Source organism: Hippocampus guttulatus, chromosome 21 (genome assembly GCF_054856545.1).
Source record: "Hippocampus guttulatus isolate MCC_2025c chromosome 21, RoL_Hgut_1.0, whole genome shotgun sequence".
Taxonomy (NCBI): Eukaryota; Metazoa; Chordata; class Actinopteri; order Syngnathiformes; family Syngnathidae; genus Hippocampus; species Hippocampus guttulatus.
Window position 1 is genome coordinate 7,182,188 of NC_141281.1, and position 22,276 is coordinate 7,204,463.

The following is a 22,276-nucleotide window of genomic DNA, read 5'->3' on the forward strand; positions in this document are numbered from 1 at the left end:
CCAGTGGTTAGCACGTCGGCTTCACAGTGCAGAGGTACCGGGTTCGATTCCAGCTCCGGCCTCCCTGTGTGGAGTTTGCATGTTCTCCCCGGGCCTGCGTGGGTTTTCTCCGGGTGCTCCGGTTTCCTCCCACATTCCAAAAACATGCATGTCAGGCTGATTGGACACTCTAAATTGTCCCTAGGTGTGAGTGTGGGCGTGGATGGTTGTTCGTCTCTGTGTGCCCTGCGATTGGCTGGCAACTGATTCAGGGTGTCCCCCGCCTACTGCCCGGAGATGGCTGGGATAGGCTCCAGCACCCCCCGCGACCCTAGTGAGGATCAAGCGGTTCGGAAAATGGATGGATGGATGGATGTCTATTGTATGAAGAAATACAGTAGTATGGAGAAACCGACTAGAATAGGGGACCTGTGACTACCTAAACAAATATCATATCCTCCATTTAAGTCAACAGAAAGGTTTTCATTGACAGGTTGCATAACAAAAGGTCAGCGATAGGCTCAGTACTGCTAATTAAGTCCAATTGTTGAATGTCAGCTCCACAAAGGGCAATGCTAATCCACAGCACTACCTAAATAAGAATCTTTGTGTGTGCGTGTGCGATGTGGCAATACAATTTCTCACTACCACAATTTGGCATCAAAAGTTGAGAACACCTTTTACTTCCACATTTTCTCCGTGCAGTTTGTTTCCACCTAAATAAATGTAAATGCTCCATTTGTTGAAAGACAAGACTGATCATGTTTTTATTGATCTATATTACAGTACAGAATTACTATACTTTGGTAATATTTTGCGTAATGTGGTTCTTAAATCTATGAGGACCCTGATAGCAAGCTACTCAAGGATTGGAGCCTGACAAATCTGCTGCAAACATTCTACAGTGCAGTAGAGGGCGCTGTAGCCTACCCCCCTCATTAGGCCTACTTATATTATCGGGCAAAAAAAATAAATCAACAATTTAAAAACGTTTTTCAAGACAAGCTGCAGGGTTCATCTCAGATCTTGAAAGACTGCTGGCATGACTACCAGGTCAGTTTTACAGTGTTGTGCTTGCTACTGTCTTCATTTTTAATTTATTGTTGTGCGAATTTTTGCTTCACGCGCAGTACTTTGGATACAGCGGTGGTTGTTTTAAATTACCCTACAAATGCAGTTAAGAAAAAGTTGCCCAACCCTGGCTTATGTCTATCAAGTGTTGATTTCATTTGGTTTTGCTGACATCAAGATGCCAAAATCCCCCGCAGGGAAAAAAAAACGTATTAGGTGTGTGTAAACCACTTTAGCCTCTCCTCTTTTCTTCGTTGCTTTCACGGCTAAAGAAAATGCAGTCACACTGAGCCTCGGAGGAGCTGAACCTTTGAAAAACACAGACAAACTGTTATGAAATGACAGGGAGATAATGTGATGGTGTGGCGTGGTGACCTTTAAACAGAGGCTGCTGCTACATCCCAACCAGTGAAAACCCTGACCTTTGTAAAACCATTACAGAAGACTCTAATCTGAAAGGTTGGGGGGGAGACTTGCACACATCGAACGGACCCAATAGTGCACATACAACTTCATCTCCGGATGCATGTATGCATCGATGCATACATTTGCATACATATATGAATGGAGAAAAAAAAAGAACTAAAATAAAATGTTATTTCCATCTTGAAATAAATTAGAATAAATGAATGAACAAAACCGAATTCATTTGGATGTCACTTTTTTGTTGGCTCGTCAATTAAATCATGCGTTCCTTTTCATTTCTGCACCTGAAAATGGCTTTTTATGCTTACCTGGCCCAAAGTGACAATCTGGATGCGCTGGCAATTTCCTGGTGGGCCTGGCTGCTATACGCACTCCTCAGGGTCACTATTACAGTCAGCAGAATAATTTGCCCTGTCGATTCAAAGCCCTCAGGATATTACCTCCTGACCTAACTTGCAAGCGATTTATTGAAAAACAAACAAACCCAAAGCTTTCCTTATTTTCTGTTCACAATTTGTGCTCACTGCTAATAAAATACGCCTATGTATGGAGCTCGATTATGAAAACTAATATACAGTACTAGGTAATTCTTGATCCTGGTCTCCATTATCTCCATTATTGTCTTGTTCTGCTTCAAGCAAAGATCCCTTCAATGCGCTGCCATGTTGTCTTGATTCAAAACAAAGAAAGTGATGATTGTCCCCATATGATTTGATTCCAGCGGTGATTTCGCTCCAGCGTCACGGCAGCCGGGATGGAGCCTGTGGGAGAGAGGCCACGCCTCCGACACGATGCCACGTGTTACATCATGACACAACGTGATGATGATGTCATGGCTGCAGACCGCAACATCACATGACGACATCACAGCTCTGTCTCAGCCGTGTACATGCGATACATCAGCGTGACGATGGCAGCGGCCGCCATCGGAATCAGCCAATTGGGCCACCAGCTGCCAACAACAAACAAAGTGACGTGCGTGGATTTGTACACATGATCGCGCGTGTGTGAGCGTGTGCGCGGGTACCTTGGCTGCTCCTCCAAAGGAGTTGCCAGACTTTCCTGGAAAACAAACAGCTATTCGTCATCATCACACCCCTGATGATGTCATCAAAGAGCATGGCCATTCTACATTTTACTGATGTTTTATTTAATCCTGCCATTAATGGCAAAATTCCACAAGTGATGGCCACCCAAAAAGGTTAGCAATCAAAACCACAAGTTGGCGGGAAAGCACTGGAATGAAGCTCGAAACTTTTTTGCTGAAGATGGTGCCAAAGCAAAATATTTTTCAATTAGCATTAAAAAAAAATGCACACAGTGAGCTTTTTACTGAATACCAAAGGACATATAGATTAGAATTCCAATTGTGGTGCTCAAGTCAGCCCCATTTGATGATGATGATGTCACTTTCTGGAAAACTCACCGAAGGCTTGGCCACTTTCTCTCTGTCGTCCTGCACACACATCCACACAACAAACACATATGCATAAAACACAGCGTCACATGAATACACTTGTGCGGTCGGCGGCGGTGGCATACCGGGTGCAGCTCCCCGACGAACATCTGCTGCGCGATGGCGCGGGCATCGCTGGAGTGTCCGACGTCCTCAAAGTTCTCTGTGGCATCGCCGCCCGCGTGCTCCCTCAGGACCTCCTCGCCGCCCGGGTGCTGCCAATGCACACGGATGGACCTTGAACGGCTCGTAAAAACACTGGCTTTGATAACGCTTATCCAAACACAAATGCACGCGATGATGAATGGCGCTTACTGATGCCACCGCAAGCGACCTCGAGTGACGCCGCGTCACCGTCCGAGGAGGCCCGATGACAACCTTGAGCAAATCCTTCAACTTGCAGCACTTGTGTTCTTGGACTTGTGTTGTTGCAATTGTTCTAAGAAAATATGAAGGTACACTGCACATTTTGTGCTGTTTTCAATTTGTTATCTAGCTTCAAAGACTATGTCGGACAAATTTTAAAAAAGACAAAACATGGATGGGAGCACATTCAAGCTTGTGACTAACTTTGTGAGGTCCCCGAAATGAATCATTATATTTATTAACAATGTGAAAATTTGAAGATTGCCATGACAATGTTCACAGTTAAACATGTCAGGCCGAAACAGGCTGCCTTAAAAATATTTCTTTTGTGAAGTCTAGAAATACTTTTTCTGAATGACAATAATTTTATTTTGTCAAGTGAAATCCATAGACACTTTTTTCAAATCACAACAATTATGTTAAGTTTAAAAAAAAGTTGTCTTTGTTGGAATGAAGTGGTTCCGGAAATGGTTGGATGAACTCCATTCTTAAATGTCACTGTTACGAATGTGTACTTACAATTCAGTATTGGCAAAATTTGTTGTCAATTTTATGTATCGTGGTCTTGTCGGCATCTATTGATAGCACCTAGTAAAGGAATTTGTAATCTGAGTTAATTATGATATCAACTCATTAATAATTTTACTGAGTTACTTTTAAAGTCAATAATCGGTATGGTGGTGACCAAGTTACTTTTTGTAGGTAACTGCGGCAGCACTGGTCTTTCTGGAATTGAAGTTGTGTTGTTAACGTTGTTTAGGTCTTATTGTATTCTTGTAGATGCCTAGATTTCACTCTTGTCATTTCGGAGTTGTTGCTGCATTACCAGTCAGTAGTTGTGTGTCGTGTTGTGTTGTGTTGTGTTGTGTTGTGTTTTTTGCGTCAGCGCTCGCTCACCTCCTCGAGGAACCCGGTGACGTCATAGACCTTATGGCTTATGACGATCCAAGTGGACTTGACGGAGTTGTGCTCAGCGATGTCGTCGAGCGTGAAGTACTTAACCTCTTCCGCCGTCATCTTGCGTCTTTGTTGCTTCGAGGACGAAGGTGCACCTCCAATTTTGACTTTGTGGATGTTTAACTACCAAACCGCGACATTGCACCTACTTTCGCCGACCCCAAACTCATCGCGATCAATATCCGCTATGAACTTTCAAATTAAATTAAAATGTCTAAAACTTAGTTTCGTTTCTTTAACTTTGAAAGAATGTGTCCGCTGAGGTTGTGTACGCTTCGTCACATCACAACACTTCAAACTTTCACCCAATGTTTCTTAGCACCGCCCTTTGCCGGACCTCCGTGTTCTCGCTGGTTGACGTCTATCAGTCGGCTCAGTGATATGTCGGCCAGCTTGTCAATCATCCGGTGCTCAAGGCGGGGCGAGAAGTGATGTTTGGTGTGCGGCCAACACTTTAAATCCGCAGCTTTTTTTTTTAACTCCTGCATAATGATCATCATTAAGAACAATCACATCACCTGGAAATGGATTAAAAATTAAGATTTCAAGAAGGAAAATTTGGACGTCACTCATAAAAGTATTTTTTTCCCACTCTAAAACACGTCTCAACTGTGCGGTTTGATGATGATGACGATGATCTTGTAAATGTAGACACTTAGTGTTTTGCTTTGGGGTTTGCAACATAATTTTCTTCGCCTTTTATGTCATCGCCGGCATTTGTTAAGATTGTGTGTTTTGGAGACGGGTTGCATCTTCTCTTGACGCATGGGAAAGTACCATTTATTCAACATTTTTTAAATTGACATTAACGCAATAATAAAAAGGAGCAACGCTCGGTGAACTTAGTGCACGCTAACCAGACAATATTCGGGTCATCTGTCTGCTTTAGCTTTAAAAATATTACCGCCCCCTTGTGGCCCAAATTGTAGCTACGGGGCCACACACATACAAATCTTCCGCTACATTTTGGCAAAATCGCCGCACGCATTTGTGCGTGCACGGCAGGACTGTAGTAAAGTCACATATGAGGATGCAGCCAATCAAGAGTCGGTGTTTCCAGATAACATGTACAAATTTATGACACATTTAACCATGCATTTAAGCATACGAATCAATGTAAACATCTGCAAATGTTTGTTACGCATTTATGACTGAAGTCGCACATTTGTAGATCCTCGTTAGACATTTGTGACTTCAGTCACGCATCAGCAAAGCAGCCGCAAATACCCGCAAAGTAGAATGGACTTGTAGCCGTGGTAACAAGAAGGGGGAGGTGTAGTCGTGTGTTGGTCTTGGGGTGGAGGGCTTACCTGCCTCAAGAGCACAACGTAGCACAGACACACACATACTCTCTACCTCCCATGTGGGGGCGCAACAGGAGCAAAAAGGGCAAGCCACCTCCGGGGAGAAGGAGGCATGCCATAACATGCACCCGCAATCATACATGCGCACGGGAAAGCGGGTTTGCAACATTCCAAGCCAGCCTGACAGTCTGCACTGCGGGCAAAAGTCAAGGGTGACCTGTGAGAGCATCCTCTGACCAAGTTGTTGTGGTTAGGGAGGAGCAGGCAGAACATCTGGGCGGTCTTGCTCCAATGTTCTCAGGAATTTTGGCTCTCAACACAAAGTTCCTGCTGTTGCTGCACATTACACAGGAAGGACCTTAAGCTGTAACTTTCCAGACCGGGACAAAATGTGGAATGTCACCGCTGGAATACATGGCGTGGTGCGCTGGACAACATTTTCTGCTCCCCATTTGACTTCGTGACAAGTGGACTCGTCGAGACCTTTGGGGGATGTTGGTGAAAGCAAACCTTCAGATCACAGATCTTCTCGGTGTTCGTCGAAAGCTTTGGGGGAGGTCACGACCCAACACAACTCCTCCCGGTTGTCATTTGTCTCCCTTGGCGATCCCGACCCATCCCGTCTCGTTCGGTCACCTTCTTGGAACCCGAGCAGCACGCCGGCACGAGAAGATGAAGAAAACGTGCCGTCCACTGGCGTCCGTATTTTACTTCTTTTTCCCAAAGTGAGTGCGGCCAGCAGGTGGTGGTTGTCGTTCTGAGTGAACGCTGGCGCGTTTTGGCTGCCGCTGCTCAACCCGTATTGTTTTGTGTTTTTTGTTATTGTAAAGTGTCCTTGGGTGTCTTGAAAGGCGCTTATAAATAACATCTACTACTACTACTACTACTACTACTACTACTTGAGGTCCTTAGAGAGAGAGCTGATGTGCACGCTCCGGCCTCTCAGAGTGTCGGCTTCACCTTGGATCACTCCCATCTGCTTCCCGACAGCTTTGAGCCCACCACACAATTTGATTTGGCCGGCGCTTAATCTTCTCCCACTTTTGTTCAACCACAGAGACTTCGCTCTGCCACAAAGAGCAACAATCAGATGGTAATTTGCTTCCCCTCCCCACAAAGAAAGGGATTTAATTGCCTATAGATGTCATTAAATTATAGCAAAGCAATACACTCGCATCTACATCATTCTTGATACCCAGATGTCACAAGATGGAAGCAAAGCACTACTTTTCAGTAACTGAAGCTCCTGAATTCATTTCAACGTAGTTCCGTGACACCACATTGTCTCTAAATGGCAACAAACCGCTAGTTATCGTCTAACAGACGCCGCTGAACCTGCTCATCTCTCTTCAACACAGAAACGGGCGCAGCGCCATGTTGGCGGTTCGCGTTCGCTGGCGGCGCGTGACCTTGGCATTGCTGCTGGTTTGGTTGGTGTCATGGCTGCTGCTCAGCAGCCTCCTTCTGCTCCATGTCGACTTCCTCTCTGACAGCTGCACCGACACCGCCAGCAAGGAGATCCTGCACCGACTGGTGAGTCCCGCTCATTTGCCAGCAAAGACCAGGAAATACTCAAGAAACAAAAGATTTACTCCAGCACACCACGCTCACTCGTCACAACTGATCCTCTCTTCCATTTTTTTTCTTCTCATTTTTCTTTCTTGCCTTGCTGGCTGCCCGCAAACATTCCAGGATGTCCATCACAGGGAGAAGGTCACGACCTTTGTTCCCAAACGTCTTCTTGACTTCTTCTGACCCTGGAAGTTTGTTTTTTTTCCCTACTGACAGCATGACAGGCCTTTGCACCATTGAAGGTGTTTTTAAATGAACTCACGAACGCTCCTATTGGTCAAATGGCATCCTACCGTTGGTTGCCATGGATGTCGATCTGGTTTTTTTTAGCAGGTGGGCGTGAACGGGGGTCTCACCCAGTTGGTTAGGATCAAGTTTGTCAAGCACTGTCATAATGAGCAGACACCACTAGATGATGGCATGAGAGATCAGCACAGCTTTTGAGTGGAAGAGAAAGATCAGGAGGCGAAACTCGGCTCGTCGACATGCTGGAAGTGAGACAAGTTAGGCACCTGACTCTGACAGAGTATATTATATGTGGGATATGACGCATGTGCAGCTGAAAGTAGTAGAAAGAGCGTGTCGCGGTCATAAGAACAGATGATCACAATAGAAAAAAAAATATGGGTCAAAAGTCACTATTCTAGTTTCTTTTTCCAAAAAGCTCCTTTTGTCTGTTTTGGGGTGGGAAATCGCTTTTAAAGAACAGAGAAAGCAAGAAGCCAACTTTTGTTTTTAGCCTTTCATTGTTGGGCTCAGTGCTTCCCTATTTGACCAAAATAAAGAACTCTGCTTTTGAGGGCTGCCAGAGCCCAACCCTGTGCGCGATCCAACATGTTCTTTGCAAGGTTGTTTGTGTTCCCCCCTCACTAGTTCCCATCTTCCCTTGTGCCTTGACTGCTGAACTTCCTACTCTTGGTCCTCAAATGAGGCTCTCTTGAAAATCGGACAAAGCTTTTGATGAAGAAGGCGTCGCTCTGAAGGAATGTTGGAGCATCCTCTCGGCGCTCTCCTTCTGCTCTCAAATGGCGCATGCAAGTTGAGTATGCAGTGCTGGTCGCCACAGCATGCCGAAAAGTGTTCACACAACTCGCACAACACGAGAAAAGTTCTTCTCTCCCCAATGTTCTCGAGTTGAATGTTTGTAAGCAGTCTAGCATCTGTATTTGGAACTACATAGTATTGGAAGAGGAGGCTGTCAGAAGGTGGCCGCTTGTCTATTGCGGGTGGGAAAGCAGCAGCTGCGTCTTCCTTTGCTCAGTCCCTGCACGTCTCTGACATTCCAGACTATTTATGGCGCACATTTCATGGCTTCCACCTTCATGTCTCCACATGACGGAGCGCAGCAGACCCCGCGGGGACCACCGGACAGAGCCCGGCAAATGGGAAAAAGTCCCGCTGGGCGTGTCCGTCTTTTGCCATTGACGGACGATTGAGGCGGATGTGTTGACTGGGGACATTTTCCGTTTCCTTACCCTGATGTGTGACTCAAGACGAACTCAAGTACACTTATTGGCTTTAACATCAAATGTGTAAAAAGTCCAGTGTGGTGAATACATTCTCGAAGCTGAAGAGAAAATGTTGGCCATGACATCCCCCCCCCCCCCCCCCCCCCGTTTTGATGGCCACCGAGTCCAGCTGTCCAGGCTGCATGTGCGCTATAACGGCTTCTCTGGTGTCCTTCTTTGTTTTGCGGCTCAGTGCGGGGACTTTGCGGCGGGCTCGGCGGCGGGCGACATGTGCGCCGACTTGTGCCTCGGCGGCCTGGTGGAGTACAAGCGCTGTCTCTACTACCGCAGCGGCAAGAAGGTGATGGAGGTCCGCTGGAGGGGGCGGCCCGTTATCCTAAAGTCCAAGCTGGAGAATTTGTCCTCCTACCAGCCACTCAGAGCTCTCAATTACCGGGTAGGATAAGAAGATGACAACGAGGAAGTGGTCCACGGGGCTAAACGTGTCCGTTTCTTGTTTCCTGATAGCAAGACGCAACAGAGGACTCGTCTCCTCTGGACATTCTCCTCTCCGCCACGGTGGAGGTACATGGACCGTAGCACTCACTTTCATGCGCAGTGGAGTTCAGAACAGAAACAGCATGGTGGTTTTTTTCATTACACATTCCAAAAACATGCAAATACAAGCATCTGGATCCAAACACCTTTTTTAAGTAGGTTAGTAGGGTAACCAGAAAACATATCATGATCCAGATGCTATGATTTCGTCCAAACACTTGACAAAATGAAACGGTAAATTCAACTCACCATATTTTTTGTCTTAGTGTGTTAGCATGTTAGCTTCATGGAAGGACAAAACGGGAATGCTGGTTTGTCTCCGTGCGATTGACTGGAAACCAGCCAACAAACACTCTACCAAATCAGAGTCAACGGGTCCAATCTGCTCGTGTTGACTGTCTGGTCAGGTGCGTCGCTGGCTGGGACTGACCGAGGAGGGGGAAGATGATAACGACAAAAGACAGGAAGGAGCCAGTTCCCTGGTCAACCTGAGCTCCTCGGATAAGGTTTACTCGAGAGGCGAGCTGACCTCCTTGTGGTCGCTGCTGCAGCAGGACGAGTACACCTTCCTGAGGTGCTCCGCCGCAAGCCGCGTCCGCCCGCCCATTCATGCCCAACTTTTGACCTTTCTCCTCTCGTCTTTCTCCTGGCGCAGAGTTTTGCAGGACCTGAGCGCGCATGTGTCCAAAGTCTTAGGTTCGTGCGGGCACTTCTACGCCGTGGAGTCTTTGTCAGCGGGCCACGCCTGGGATCAGAACATTTTCTCCTTGGACCAGGACCAGACGGCGGCGGGGGTCACTCGGTCAGGCCGTCGGGGGGCGCGGGCCGCCCGGCACAAGGTCCACCGCATCGCGCTCAGCTTCCTGGACATGGTGCAACACTTCGACCGCGACTTCACGCACAAAGTGCATCTGTGTGACGTCAAGCCCGAGAACTTTGCCATCAGGAATGATCTCACCGTCAGCATTCTTCTTCCTCTTCCGCTTCCACTTCTTGTTATTAATATTGTCATTGTTGTGCAAATGCTGAAGATAATCAGGACGTTATTCTGCCTCTTCCGTTATAACATCACTTTTTTGTCCTTCTAAAACAGGCATATCCACCAGCTCCGGTCCTCGAGGGCTGCTGTGTGCCTGTTTTCTATCCATCCCTGCTTTAACACACCTGATTCAAATGCATTTCTACTGTTAGCATGTTAGCATTTGAGCAAATCTCATTCAAAAGAGGTCAGAAATACAGGCAAATATGTCAAATCCTAATCGGTGGCACTGATTAGAAGAATTTTATCATTTTGTCGGTACTAAATGTCTGTATTTAAACCAATTCTTCCATTTGATTTCCGGCTACTGGATTTGAGTTGAGCATCAGCGCTTTAGCATTTGCAAACAATTTCTGAGGCAGTGGCATCCGGTGCTTGTTATTGCAATGCTGACATGTGCTATCGATCAGGTGGTGGCCATTGACGTGGACATGGCCTTCTTCCAGCCCAAGATGGAGGAGATCCTGGACCAGAAGTGCAGCAGTGACGACGACTGTAACTTCTTTGACTGCGTGTCGTCGTGCGACCTCGGCACGCGACGCTGCCGCGGACAGCGCGCCAACACCAACCTGCAGGTCGCTAATCGCTGATCAATTATCAGTCGTTGTGTACAAACTGATCAGGATGCCGATCGGATGAATGTGGAGTGAAAACGATTGGAACCAACAAAGCCGACAGTGACCATCAGCAATTTTGCTCTTGTTTTCATCGTTGATCAGGTGATTTGCGAGAAGATCTTCAGGCTGTGGTTTTCTCCCACACTGCTTGGCGCCAAAGCGAGGCTCCCCCTACAGGTGGTTGTGCTTCTTCTTCTCCTCTCTTCTTGATCATCTTCATGCTCAGCATGTTCTTCTTCCGTGCTGGAGCAGGTGGAGCTGCAAAGGACGGTGCAGGAATGTTCTGAGTCCGGCGGTGTGAACAAACGAGGACAAGGAGGAAGTCGGAATATCCACCGGCGCCTCTTTGATATCCTGACTCGCCTGGTTCATGAGGAAGGAACAGCAGACAAAGGACAGGAGGAGAGCGAAGATCCCACGCCACTCAACTTCTGACAATAACTCAATAGCGCCTGAAAAACAGAAAAACAAAACTAAGAAGAACCTCTGGAGAACTTCTAAAGAGTTTTGCTCACCAGACAATGATTCCGCTTTTTCTACCTCGAATGATGTTTTACCTACTGTTGAACCCGCTGGTGCAAGCAAGAAGTGTGGCTTGAAGAGTGTCCATGATGAAGGCATCATGTGATCATGGGATCACATTCCAGAAAGTCAACCTTTGACCTCCAAACGCTTTGATGTTAGATGTCCTTCTGCTTCATCTCCTTCAAACTTTGAGAAGGCTTTGCGTCAAATATGATTTGAAATAAGAATGAAAATGTTTGTTTTTATAGTGTGTCTGTGAGTGAGAGCGTGTTGTAAAACTTGATGTCAGATTGTTTATATCCACACTCTCAACTCAACATGCCTGCACTTGAACATCCCGCCGAACTGCAAAAGCCTGAAAGAGAGCGAGTCAGACAGAGAGATTACAGCGCCCTCGTGTGGACCTTCACTCCAGCCATCTGGTGTCAAGACGGGTTTATTGTTGTTTGTTTTTTGGCGGCCTGTCTCCTTGAGTGTTGGCTGAACACATCGTCATGTTTAATACAAACAATAAAGAGAATGTGTCTTGTTGTATTTTACGCAGTTAAAGACAAAACGCTTAAGTGTTGCCCACAAAACAATAAAAAGTTAGTACATTGTTTTTCTGTTTCTAATTTGTGAAATCCCTCTTGTAACATTTCTCCGGTAGTTTGTGGAAGTGGGTGGCGTAAAACTGCATTAAATATCAAAAGAGAATCTTTACCCTGTTTCCGTTTCCGGCGGATCTTTAACGCGGACGGACCGAGACTATGGCTGCGCCGTAGCGGGAAGTCCAAACAAGTTGACCGGCAAATAACAATTTGAACTGTGACGCTGGTTGAAGTTGACTTCGGGAACATTTTGGAGTGTTAAGCTGGCCATGAAATTTCGAGGGAAGATTGTTGACGTGGCCTGCCTCAACCATTTCACGCGTAAGAACATTTGCTTGGAAGCTAAAAGCTCCGTTTGCTTTTTACAGGGCTCCTATGTAGCGTGGGTTTGACGTTTGACTTCAGTTCAGGTGTTAAAGTCGACCCAAATTTACTACTTACAGTATGTCAGAGCCCCATTGAAGTGTTGAACTAAAAGAATCAACCGCCAAGAGGCATTTAAGTAGTGAGGAAGCCAATGCTTTGCTCAAGACCACACTCACTATTTATCGAGACCAAGGAGTCGAGTCCGAGACAAGACCAAGTACTTCAAAATGTGCTCTCAAAACCAAGACCGGTTCACTTGATTGTTAACTTGTTCATCATATTGACAATACTGTATGGAGAGGAACTCGTTCATGCTCACTTTGATCTTAAAGAAATAAAACGGTAAAAAAACTAACGGAATGCAAAAAAAGAGCCACAATGATCATTCGCAATGGCGTTTACAGGAGGCACAAACTCACCACAAACATTCCAATTTACATATGTGCTTTCTTCTTAAACAAACAAATCATGTGGAAAGCAATCTCCCAAAAATGTATTTGATGTTGTTGCAGGAGTGATGAGCACGATCTCCAAGCTGACCAAGACTTGCGCGCTGCGTCTGACGCCCGATCATCTTTTCTTTGTCCTCTGCGGCAAAGTGGCGAGCGGAGGCGTGGCCATGTGGTGCGAGCTGGCACAGGTAATGGCGCCCCTCCGACCTGCGCCCCCGTTGCCCCCCCCCCCCACACACACACACACAGACACGCTTGTCATCCTCCTCCCAGGCCAACATCTTTGACGAGTACCAGATGGAGGGCGTGAGCTCCCAGGACAACGAGATTTGTCTTGAGGTGACGCCGGAGAACATCTTCCGCGCCCTCAGGACCGTCCACAATGCCAAAAGCGTCAAAGTCAAGCTGACCAAAAAGCACTGCCCTTGCCTCACCGTCGCTGCCGAGCTGGTCAGTCAGTCGCAAAGCAACATATGACTGACATCCTCTGTTCATACACACGTATGACAAGGATTAATATTCTTACGATCTCATTAATTAAATGCATTGCACCACGCAGTGCATTCTGGGAACCAAAACACACTACACAACTCTAATTGCCCCACGGGGATAAATAACGTTTTCTGAATCTGAAAAAAAAGTTACTCGAGTTTCCAGCAGCCGGCAATTGTGACAGTTGACTGAATTAACTACACGCAGCGTGATCATCAGGCCAGTAACATGATGACTTCCCGCCCATGCAGCCCACCATGTCCAGCGTCAACCGTGTGGTGACGCATGATGTTCCTGTTGATGTCGTCCCTCGACGACTGTGGCACGAGTTCAAAGAGCCCAGCTTGCCTGACTTTGACGTGAGTGCGCGACCGCCCGCCGCTGGGGTGCGTGCCTGTTGGCGTTGGATTCCCGTGTGACGTGTTGTGCGCTTGCCAGGTCAGTGTCTACCTGCCGCCTCTCAAGACCATGAAGAACGTGGTGGACAGGATGAAGAACCTCTCCAACTTCCTGGTGTGAAGGAACACCACCGCTATCATTGCTGCACACACACAGAAGCCAACGTTTTGTGTCTGTGCTTGCGCGCATCAGGTGGTGGAGGCCAACTTGAGCGGTCAGATGACCCTGAAGATCGAGACGGACCTCGTGTCCGTCACCACTCACTTCAAAGACCTGGGAAACCCTCACTGGGGTAAAACTGCCAGTGGAAATCAGTCTGAGGTCACATTGACCCATGTTTCATCTCTTTTGTCCTGGCAGGTGACCACACCTCCCAAGATGGGGGATCGCAGTCACCTCGTGACCCGGATGCCATGGCGCAGGCCCGCGTGGACATCAGGAAGCTGCAGCAGTTCTTGGTGGGTCAGCAGGTCAACCCTAGCAGGGCCATATGCAGTAAGTAGAACTACAACCACACTTTGGCTTAGCCCGCCATTGTCGCTCATTGTCTGCCCATCAATATCGGGTCGTTTCTGTGCACTTTCTTTGTTTATCTGTTTTTAAATGGGTCTTAATGGTACACAAGCAAGTTCCAAGTTTGAGTTACACAGATTTAGTGTTGCACCATGTTGTGCCACAATAAGCCTGGCACGTCTGAGCTTTTCTTTCATGAAAAGCCCCCATTAGAATTTGTAGTTGTTGCTTTTTGGGAGGGCGGAGACTGGAAGGAGCGGATGAATGTCAATTCCACGAGAAAAGGATCGATGGCACCTGCCCAATGACGAGGAGGGCCGTTTGTCTGTCCCACAGACATCGTCCACCAGACGGTGCTTCATCTCATCCTGCTCCACCAGGACGTGTCTCTGCAGTACTTCATTCCAGCCATGGCTTAGATGCTCACAGCCACAGACCAAAAAGCAAAACAAAGCACTTTGAGCTGCACCAAGACGTACTTGGCGACGGAGCCCGTGCACGTGTTGACCACAAAAAAGGCGTGGAAGGTCAATGCACACCGTCTCAAAAAAGTCAATGAACTTTCATGTTGATTCTTTGTAATATTAAGATGAAATGAAATGCGTGCAGTGGTCAGTCAGTTGTTGTCTGATGTCATGTATGGAAGCATATCTGTGCCATCGGATTCTCAATAGAAATTCTGAACACTGAATTTTGTTGCCATTAAAATGTTTTAGTACATACTTTTCAACTGTGAATTTAAAATCCATCCACAATTTGGGGCGGAAAAGGTCCCTTGCGGATCACAAGGGCTATAGACAGGCCGAAGCATTCGATGGAGCAGCCAGCCAAGCAAGGGAGGAGCTGTCACCGAGCCCAACGACCCTTTCCTCGTCTCTTCAACACGGCAGAAGAAATTGCAGAGCGGCTCAACACAAGCTTCGTCACCAGGTAGGCCCAAATGAACGCATCTCGTCTTACTTGCACGTTGCTTTACATTGAAAGCAGTTGCCTTTGTGCCTGTGTCACCCCAGATTTGTAAAGCAGCAAAACATTTTCGCAAATTTAGCTCCATACGTTTAAACAAAGAAAAGCACTCGGAGGACATCGTGACAAAAGGTCAATAAAACCCAAAACAAGCTGCTGCTGCTGTTTGCTGCATTTATGCTTTATTCTCTCAAATCACATTCTTGCTCAACTCAAGTCGCTACACGAAGTGCCGCCGCTGCTCCCGCCATCTTGTTCCCGATCAATCACATGCATAAAGCAAGTTCTTGTCAATGTCAACACACAAGCTTGATTAGCTAAAGACTGTCCAGAGAGTCACATGACCTCAATTGTTCTGCCAACTTTGCGCCCCCACCAGGCTTGCCGGCACTACGACAGCTGTTTCATGTCGTACACGTGCACCTCCCCCTCCGGCCGGGGTTCATCCGGGGCGCCGCGCCGGCCCTTGGGCGGCGGCACGGGCGCAGCCGCGCCGCCATTGTTGTCGGCAGCGGGGTCGACCCCCTCCTGGCCCTCGGCCACAGTCCTGTCCTTCCTGAGGACGTTCTTGGCCAGGGTCTCCTTGAGCCGCTCGCCCGACTGGCGGATCTTCTGGCGCCGCTCGGCCGTCACGATGCGCTCACCCAGTTTGTTGACTTTGGTGCCCAGGGTGTCTCGCGTCCGGCTCATGTTCTCCCGCGAGAAGGTGGCCTTCAGGCTCTCCATGCGCGTCAGGCCCGTCTTCTTCTTGGGACGCCCGCCTGCCGCCGCCGCCATAGCGTCGGCTTCCTCCACCACCATGTACTCTTCATCTGAGTCTGGAGGACACTCCAACTTATTGGACTCCTCGCTGTCCCCCGGGACTTCTCCGTCCGCGTCATGACCTGGCGTCACTGCTCGCACTTCCTGCTCGCCCTGAGACACCACAACAAGAAAAATATTTAAAAGATATTTTTTGTGGCCAAGTATTGATATTTGAACATGCTCTCATACAGTCCAGTTGCAATTGAGTCATTGGCCCAAGAATTAAAGGACCAGGACGAATGCCAACATTGACAAGCATTAAAAACTACGTCGCCGTATTTTTCATGTTCGAGGGAACACGATGTTCCTCCGCTCGCAGCTTCCATTTTGTATGGCCACGTTTGCAAATGGGGATTTTGGTGTGAAGGCTTGTGTTGAAAAGCGCTAAACCGGTTTGGCCTTAATTTGGAGGCGCTGGCACGGAGCAGCGTGTCAGGTGGCGCGCACGCCTCCCTAAATAGTGGACGGCACCTGTTGGCAGAGCTCAGTGCCGCAGCCGGCAGGAAGCTAAACATATCGCACAAGGCGATCGGGTTACCTTCCGCGCTTGCCAAGTTTTGGCGAGCAGGGATGATGACGCTTCATGTGAGAGGTCAAAGGTCAGCAGGCCATTTGAACACCACTGATTTTCGAGGTCAGAGATGAACTTTTGGCCTTGGGTGTGCGCTTCCATCAAGTGAAGACAATTCACGAGGGACACTTCGATTCCGAGCAATTCATTTCAACTCAATGGGTTGTCGTAATCAGAAACAATGCTGAGGGCAGCACGGTACATCTATTCTGTTGTTAGCACTTCTGAGCTTCATTTGTGTAGGTCTTCATTCCGTAAATTTGCCTCTCGGGCAAAGTGGGCTGACATCGCCTCCAGCTATCCTGCCACCCAAGTGACGAGAAGCTCATAAAAAGTGGCCGTGGAAACATTTCCAGGCAGAGTTTAGGCTTATCGGATGCGGCCATAGATGCTCTTGGACTTTGTATCTTCGGGAAGACAAGCGCTCGCTTGAACACTGTCTCCTCATTTGACCAACTGATGACGCAGTATCAGCTTCTTACCCAAGGACATGGTCTCTAGGGTTGAGTTTCAGACCCCCATCCTTGAGGTTGGGTGAAGACTGGACAAGCACCTGAGCCATGTTGCCCCCCCCCCCCCCCCACCCGAGTCGCTCACCTGGTAGATGACTACTCGGAACTTGTTCTTGGCCAGGAGGTCCCCCTGCGTGGCCTCAACCTTCTTGACGCGCAGGTTCTGGTTCTCCACGCGCACCCGCACGTCCTTGACGTGCCTGCTGACCTTGCACGTCTTCTCCAGAAGTTTCTCCAGGCTGGTGGCGCTGCTGGCCTGCTCTGTGGCCAGCTTGGCAACACCGGCCTGGATGGCGCGTACGGTGCTCTCCAGCTCCAGCTGCCGCTCCTCCATGCGCTGTTGCGTCGCCTGCACGCCGTCCATCAGGCCGGCCACGCGCGCCAGCAGAGCCGCCACGCCCGCCGCGTCCTCGCCGCCGCACACCGAGCTGTCCGCCATGCTGCCTCCGCGCGATTGCAGTGCCAATCTGGCAAGAGGGTGAGACGGTAGAGAGGGCACGCGTTGCCACTGTGGGACAGACGCATGCTCACAGACTCCACCACCCGAGGGGCCAAAGTGGGTGGGGGCACAGACAAACCCAAAGAGAGAACAGGAAATGACATGGGCTCTTTTTACAGGAGGAGGAGGTAGCGCGTGTATGTTCTATTCTGAAGAGTTTTGCTGTTGTGACAAAATTCCAGGAGATTTTACAAGTTGAAAACTCTGTGGGAATTAACAGGAACATTTCAGCAATTCACCAGGGCTCCAACGATCTATAATTTTTAAATCAATTTAGCAGATTTTGAATTCTTGTTCTTTTCACATGAGACCATAGTTCCCTCTCTCTTGCATTCATCAATGTTCAAAATAGTTGTTCCTTAATTTGACAATGGGTTAGTTTTCCATGAACCAATTAGTTGTGGCTCTTGTAGAATTTACAGTTTTGAAGATTGACTGATAAACTCTGTGCCCTTGTCAGAGAGTTGCCCTTCTCCCCAGCAGTTTCAGAGCAGCACGTTGCTCGAGTTGAATGTCACTGGCTTGCAGATCTTTATTCAATTACTTTTTTCTCAATTTTGACATGCTTAGTCCCATTCAGACAGACTAACCGACAACTCAGAGGTCGAAAAATACCCAGATGACACATGTATACCCCCTACCCCCACCCAAAAAGCCCCTGAGCGTCCATCTATCAGCGGCACCTTTTCCCTACTAATCCCCCCCACCCCCCTCACTGGCCATTTCCTTGGGTGAGTGGACTTGCTGACCTGGACTCCTTCCAGACGACTCAAAGGACAGTGAAGATGAATAAGAATACCAAGAGGAATGGGGGCGGGGGGGATGTTGACCATGGGGAGACAGCCGGGGGGACTTCCCACACCAGCTGACACCTAAAATTATCCGTCACCCCCCCCCCCCCCCCAACCACCACCACACGCACTCATCTTTGACCTGGGAGGAGCGCTTGCGTCATCCTCTTCTGTGGGCCAGAGAGGTGGGCACTCATTTCAGCGACCAATCAAAGCACATGTTGATGAGTTACCATGGTGATTTAATTCAACAACATTCTAACCACAGCGACACTCGACGGCAGCATGCAACAACTACAGTGCGACCACAACCGGGACCAGGACCGGGACCGCTCGTGGCCGCTTCATCTAACACATGAAAACAAGCAACAAGGACACTTGGTACCGACATTGAAAATTTCCAAAAGAACAACATCAAAAAGTGGATGAAAAATCTTTCAATTCTCATCTTGGCAAAACATGGAAAAACAAATTTTCCAGAAACCTGTTGCAGTTTGGACCTGAAGACTGGAAAATGTAGAAAACCAAAGCTGCGTGTTCATGTGGCATGACAAGAAAGTTGATGAGAGCGCCCCCTAGAGCACGTCAGCTGCATCACTCGTGTCCCCCAACGAATCACGGTGCCTTTTAGCAGCCGCTGGCACTCGTGAATTCCAAAAGCGTGGGGGGGGGAAAGCCTTATAAAGTTTGAAAAATGTCCACATTGTGAGCTACAAACATTCTAAATGAGACTCCCAAAAATGCGCCACTTCTTTCAAAATGTAAACAAAAGCTAAGAGGCTTGAGCGCGCGAGCTAACCAGAAAACGAACAGTTCATCGGCACATTCCAGTGTCTGAGCTCGTCTGCGCTTGCCTCTTAGAAAAAAAACAATTCCAGAAGGAAAATCAAAGAATCTTTTTTTTTTAAATAGAAAAGAAAATGATACTATAAATTAAAAAAGCAAACGCAAAAAACTAAGGCCCCTTAGGAATTTAAAGTATTGGACGAGGAAAGTAAAGAGGCACCACAAGTGGAGTTATCAAAAGTGTCCGTGGAAAAAGTGGATCAAGTGGAAAAAAGGAGCGAGCGAGGACTGATCGCTAGGCTACGCTATGCTACATCATCCTGGACGACGTTCCAGACGGAAAGTGGCCCAGATGTTGTTTCTGCCGCCTCCCTCGCTTGGCCTTGTTGCACCTCCTGCAGGACACACATGCAAAGTGCATGTTAAACCCACTTGATGTTTTTCATTTCTGGACATTTGCACCCATGGCTACCACTGGTTTTACTAGTTAGTTAAGCGCGGTCAAGTTGAGGCGTGTGCATGCACGTGCCTGGTGAAGCACATGACGAGGGCCACGATGATGGCGATCTGGACGGCGCCGATGATGCCAGCGATCAGGACGTAATGCAGCTTCTGGCCACTAGGGACCACATAGAGGATGTTGAAATCCATCAGCTGGTCACAGCGAGGACCGCCATAGGACGCCGAGCACCTGGAATATGTAGCGCAACGTGGGCGTCATGTCATTTGTTCGGATAATGGATCATGTGACACAATTACAGTGCATGCGGCATACATTTAACTGGATGTCACATGACACGATTTCACACGTGACACGTTAGATGCGTTAACATTGGGGTCACGTGACATAGTTACCTGTGCGTGACATGTTCATAAAAGGAATAGTATGTTGGGATGCGATGATGCATCTTACCTGCACGTTGCCTGGTTGCTCCTCATCTCACATTGGCCGTGGACGCAAATCAGGGCGTGGTCCGGGGGGCAGGCGGCGGAGCCTTCTGCCAAACCTTCCCCCTCACCTGACTTGCCTGTGGCACGAATTAGAGCAACTTGATGATGGTGATGATGATGATGATGGAAAACAAAAAGCAGGAAGACGTACCAAAGATGTCTGTTTTCGTCTTAACGCTGTCATCCTTCCTGCTTCTGTCTGAAAGGCACAAGAAGAAGAGGAAGACGCTTACGAGAATCTGCAGAAAGCCAAAGCAAGCCGCCCAACAATGTGGAGAGAGGCTGAGATTGAGGTCGGTATTTTCTTCTTTCATTGCATACACACTCACAAGCACACGCACACACACACACACGCCGAACTCCTAGACACGCACTTGCTCTGTACAGAATGATCATGGCGCACAACGAATGTGTGTCGGGTGTGACGTTACCTTGGCAACGTCCCACGTGCCGGATGTCGATCTTCATCTGTTTGAGGCAGGACGCCTCGCGGACGTGACACGGCGTCTCGTACGTCACACTGTCGCTGCCGCACACCGGGTTGTCATTGTGGCCATTGCACACAATGTTACACATGCAGCTGTTCACACACACACACACACGCATGAGTAGGTCAATGAGTCATATGCGAGTGAGTGTGTGTGTGTGTGTGTGTGTGTGTGTGTGTGTGTGTGTGTGTGTGTGTGTGTGTGTGTGTGCGTGCACACTAACAGCATGTCCTCGGAGTCTTCATCACACTCGGCACCAAACTTGCAGTTTTCACATTTGGACGTCTTTTTGCCGTGGCTGCTGCCAGAACCATCATCATCTACACGTGCACACACACGCGTGAGTTGTCATCTTGTATATTGTGTATATGTGAGAGAGAGATAAGTGTGTGATGTTAAGACATTTGAGTGCTCATGTACCTCCATTTCCAGATCCCGAAGCTCCATCTGCTAGTCGGAGAGAGGCAACCAATGAGCCGGAGACGCCACCATGAGCAGGCTTACTCACATGCGTGGACATGTGTGTGTGTGTGTCCGTTTTACCATGGTCACAGGCTCCCTCGGCCACGATGCTGATGGCCCGCTGCTTCTTGCAGGCGGCCCGCCGCAGGAAGCACTCGTTCTGGTAGGTGTCTCCGTTCGAGGCGCACACAGGGAGGAACTTCTTGTGGCACTGAAAGACGGCACGCGCACGCTTGGTTGCCCGCACAGCCAAACAAGCCAAAGGTTTCGGGCAATCGCACTAACCTGGAAGTGACACACACACTTGATGTCGGCGCCGTTCTCGCGGCACGTCCCACCAAAACGACACGTGCCTGCGTCGCACACCCGCAGGTCGCTCTTCTTCAACGACGCATCTGTAAAAAAAAAAAAGAATACAAGCACAAGTCGTCAGTCACTCCGGCCACAGATGTGTGTGTGTGGATATGATTGGCTGTTAATGTTAGGCTTGTGAGCTCTATCGCCTTGTAATGACCCAATGTGCACCGGAAGTGAGCAAAGACTACAGGAAGTGAGTTAGCGTCATTATTTTTTTTTTCTGTTTTCTTGTAGTTCTCAACTCAACTGTATTTATAGAGCACTTTCAAACAGCCATCGCTGCATACAAAATGCTGTACATGGAGCAATTTAACATATACAATAAACAGTAAACAAATCAGTTTTAAAAGTTTTTTTTTGTTGTTGTTCAGATGTCAGTTGGCTGCCACCAAAGTTCTTCAACACCACCAAGATGGGCGTTGTCTCCTCACAACATCTGCATGAGGCTGTGCCTGTCACGTGAGTAATGCATCTTTTACACAAACACCCATAGAAATCCTCTCGCTTCACACACACACAGCCTCGCCCTGCATGTGGAGCTTGTAATTATCTTGAAAATAGCAAGCGGCAAAACAACATGGCTGACCTTCAAAATCCATGGTCGTCATGACGACCCAACCCCAGGTGACCCCCGGTCACCTGAACGTCTTCGGACGTGACCGGGTTTGCGTCTTCGATTTAATATGTGCGCGGGTCGGCATTTATAGATGCGTGTGCGCGTGTTTGTGCGCGCGTGTCACCTGGACACTCGGCGTTTTTTCCCGGTCCACATTCGAGCGCGGCTCCTCCTCCTCGAGGAGTCGCGCTCGTGGCGGAGGGAAGGAGCAGCAGCAGGAGGACGAGAAACAGGACGGACGACGAAGATGAAGACGAAGCTGGGGAGGGCATGATGGACGAGCACGGGATGACGTCAGAAGAGAAGAGCAGGAAAATCACGCGCTTTTGTTGCCAGAGCGCCA

The 22,276-nt window shown here is 48.4% G+C and overlaps 5 protein-coding genes and 1 long non-coding RNA gene across 12 annotated transcripts; 3 read left to right on the top strand and 3 right to left on the bottom strand.

The window, feature by feature from the left end:
* Nucleotides 1–717: 717 nt before the first annotated feature.
* cyb5a (cytochrome b5 type A (microsomal)) lies at nt 718–4,445 on the bottom strand. Of its 2 annotated transcripts, XM_086102319.1 has the most exons (6): nt 4,196–4,445; nt 3,248–3,371; nt 3,019–3,147; nt 2,903–2,932; nt 2,504–2,538; nt 718–2,428 (listed from the first exon to the last, which is right to left on the bottom strand). In XM_086102319.1, the coding sequence occupies exons 1-6, from the start codon at nt 4,219–4,221 to the stop codon at nt 2,341–2,343; spliced, it is 432 nt and encodes a 143-aa protein (XP_085958445.1). In that variant the 5' UTR covers nt 4,222–4,445; the 3' UTR covers nt 718–2,340. The 2 variants fall into 2 exon arrangements, with proteins under 2 accessions (XP_085958445.1, XP_085958446.1); XM_086102320.1 differs by lacking the exon at nt 3,248–3,371 and having other exon boundaries at nt 4,196–4,440.
* On the top strand, nt 943–2,794 carry LOC147186909 (uncharacterized). Its single transcript, XR_015099046.1, has 2 exons — nt 943–1,032; nt 2,198–2,794. It is a non-coding gene; the product is annotated as an uncharacterized LOC147186909 (long non-coding RNA).
* Nucleotides 4,446–5,759: 1,314 nt separating the features above from the next.
* dipk1c (divergent protein kinase domain 1C) lies at nt 5,760–11,919 on the top strand. Of its 2 annotated transcripts, none has more exons than XM_086102383.1 (9): nt 5,760–6,284; nt 6,918–7,092; nt 8,833–9,036; nt 9,108–9,164; nt 9,545–9,711; nt 9,793–10,096; nt 10,587–10,751; nt 10,896–10,970; nt 11,046–11,919. In XM_086102383.1, the coding sequence occupies exons 1-9, from the start codon at nt 6,052–6,054 to the stop codon at nt 11,226–11,228; spliced, it is 1,563 nt and encodes a 520-aa protein (XP_085958509.1). In that variant the 5' UTR covers nt 5,760–6,051; the 3' UTR covers nt 11,229–11,919. The 2 variants fall into 2 exon arrangements, with proteins under 2 accessions (XP_085958509.1, XP_085958510.1); XM_086102384.1 differs by lacking the exon at nt 5,760–6,284 and adding an exon at nt 6,376–6,652.
* Nucleotides 11,920–12,057: 138 nt separating this feature from the next.
* On the top strand, nt 12,058–20,942 carry hus1 (HUS1 checkpoint clamp component). Of its 3 annotated transcripts, XR_015098959.1 has the most exons (12): nt 12,058–12,229; nt 12,787–12,914; nt 13,000–13,176; nt 13,470–13,577; nt 13,657–13,731; nt 13,810–13,909; nt 13,978–14,112; nt 14,467–14,657; nt 14,901–15,060; nt 20,217–20,303; nt 20,724–20,838; nt 20,931–20,942. XR_015098959.1 is itself a non-coding variant. In XM_086101605.1 (8 exons), the coding sequence occupies exons 1-8, from the start codon at nt 12,178–12,180 to the stop codon at nt 14,547–14,549; spliced, it is 858 nt and encodes a 285-aa protein (XP_085957731.1). In that variant the 5' UTR covers nt 12,058–12,177; the 3' UTR covers nt 14,550–14,855. The 3 variants fall into 3 exon arrangements, 1 of the variants encoding a protein (XP_085957731.1); XR_015098960.1 differs by lacking the exons at nt 20,724–20,838; nt 20,931–20,942 and adding an exon at nt 20,398–20,515; XM_086101605.1 differs by lacking the exons at nt 14,901–15,060; nt 20,217–20,303; nt 20,724–20,838; nt 20,931–20,942 and having other exon boundaries at nt 14,467–14,855.
* On the bottom strand, nt 15,257–17,527 carry LOC147186912 (caveolae-associated protein 4a-like). The gene is made up of 2 exons (XM_086101604.1): nt 17,069–17,527; nt 15,257–16,011 (listed from the first exon to the last, which is right to left on the bottom strand). The coding sequence occupies exons 1-2, from the start codon at nt 17,420–17,422 to the stop codon at nt 15,487–15,489; spliced, it is 879 nt and encodes a 292-aa protein (XP_085957730.1). The 5' UTR covers nt 17,423–17,527; the 3' UTR covers nt 15,257–15,486.
* LOC147186913 (tomoregulin-1-like) lies at nt 18,499–22,205 on the bottom strand. 3 transcript variants are annotated; one of them, XM_086101602.1, is made up of 10 exons: nt 22,058–22,205; nt 21,246–21,355; nt 21,042–21,171; nt 20,919–20,945; nt 20,722–20,818; nt 20,442–20,590; nt 20,162–20,209; nt 19,973–20,087; nt 19,589–19,750; nt 18,499–19,454 (listed from the first exon to the last, which is right to left on the bottom strand). In XM_086101602.1, exons 1-10 carry the CDS (start codon nt 22,203–22,205, stop codon nt 19,370–19,372), a joined length of 1,071 nt encoding a protein of 356 aa, XP_085957728.1. In that variant the 3' UTR covers nt 18,499–19,369. The 3 variants fall into 3 exon arrangements, with proteins under 3 accessions (XP_085957728.1, XP_085957727.1, XP_085957729.1); XM_086101601.1 differs by having other exon boundaries at nt 20,919–20,948; XM_086101603.1 differs by lacking the exon at nt 22,058–22,205 and adding an exon at nt 21,904–22,022 and having other exon boundaries at nt 20,919–20,948.
* Between the last annotated feature and the right edge of the window lie 71 nt (nt 22,206–22,276).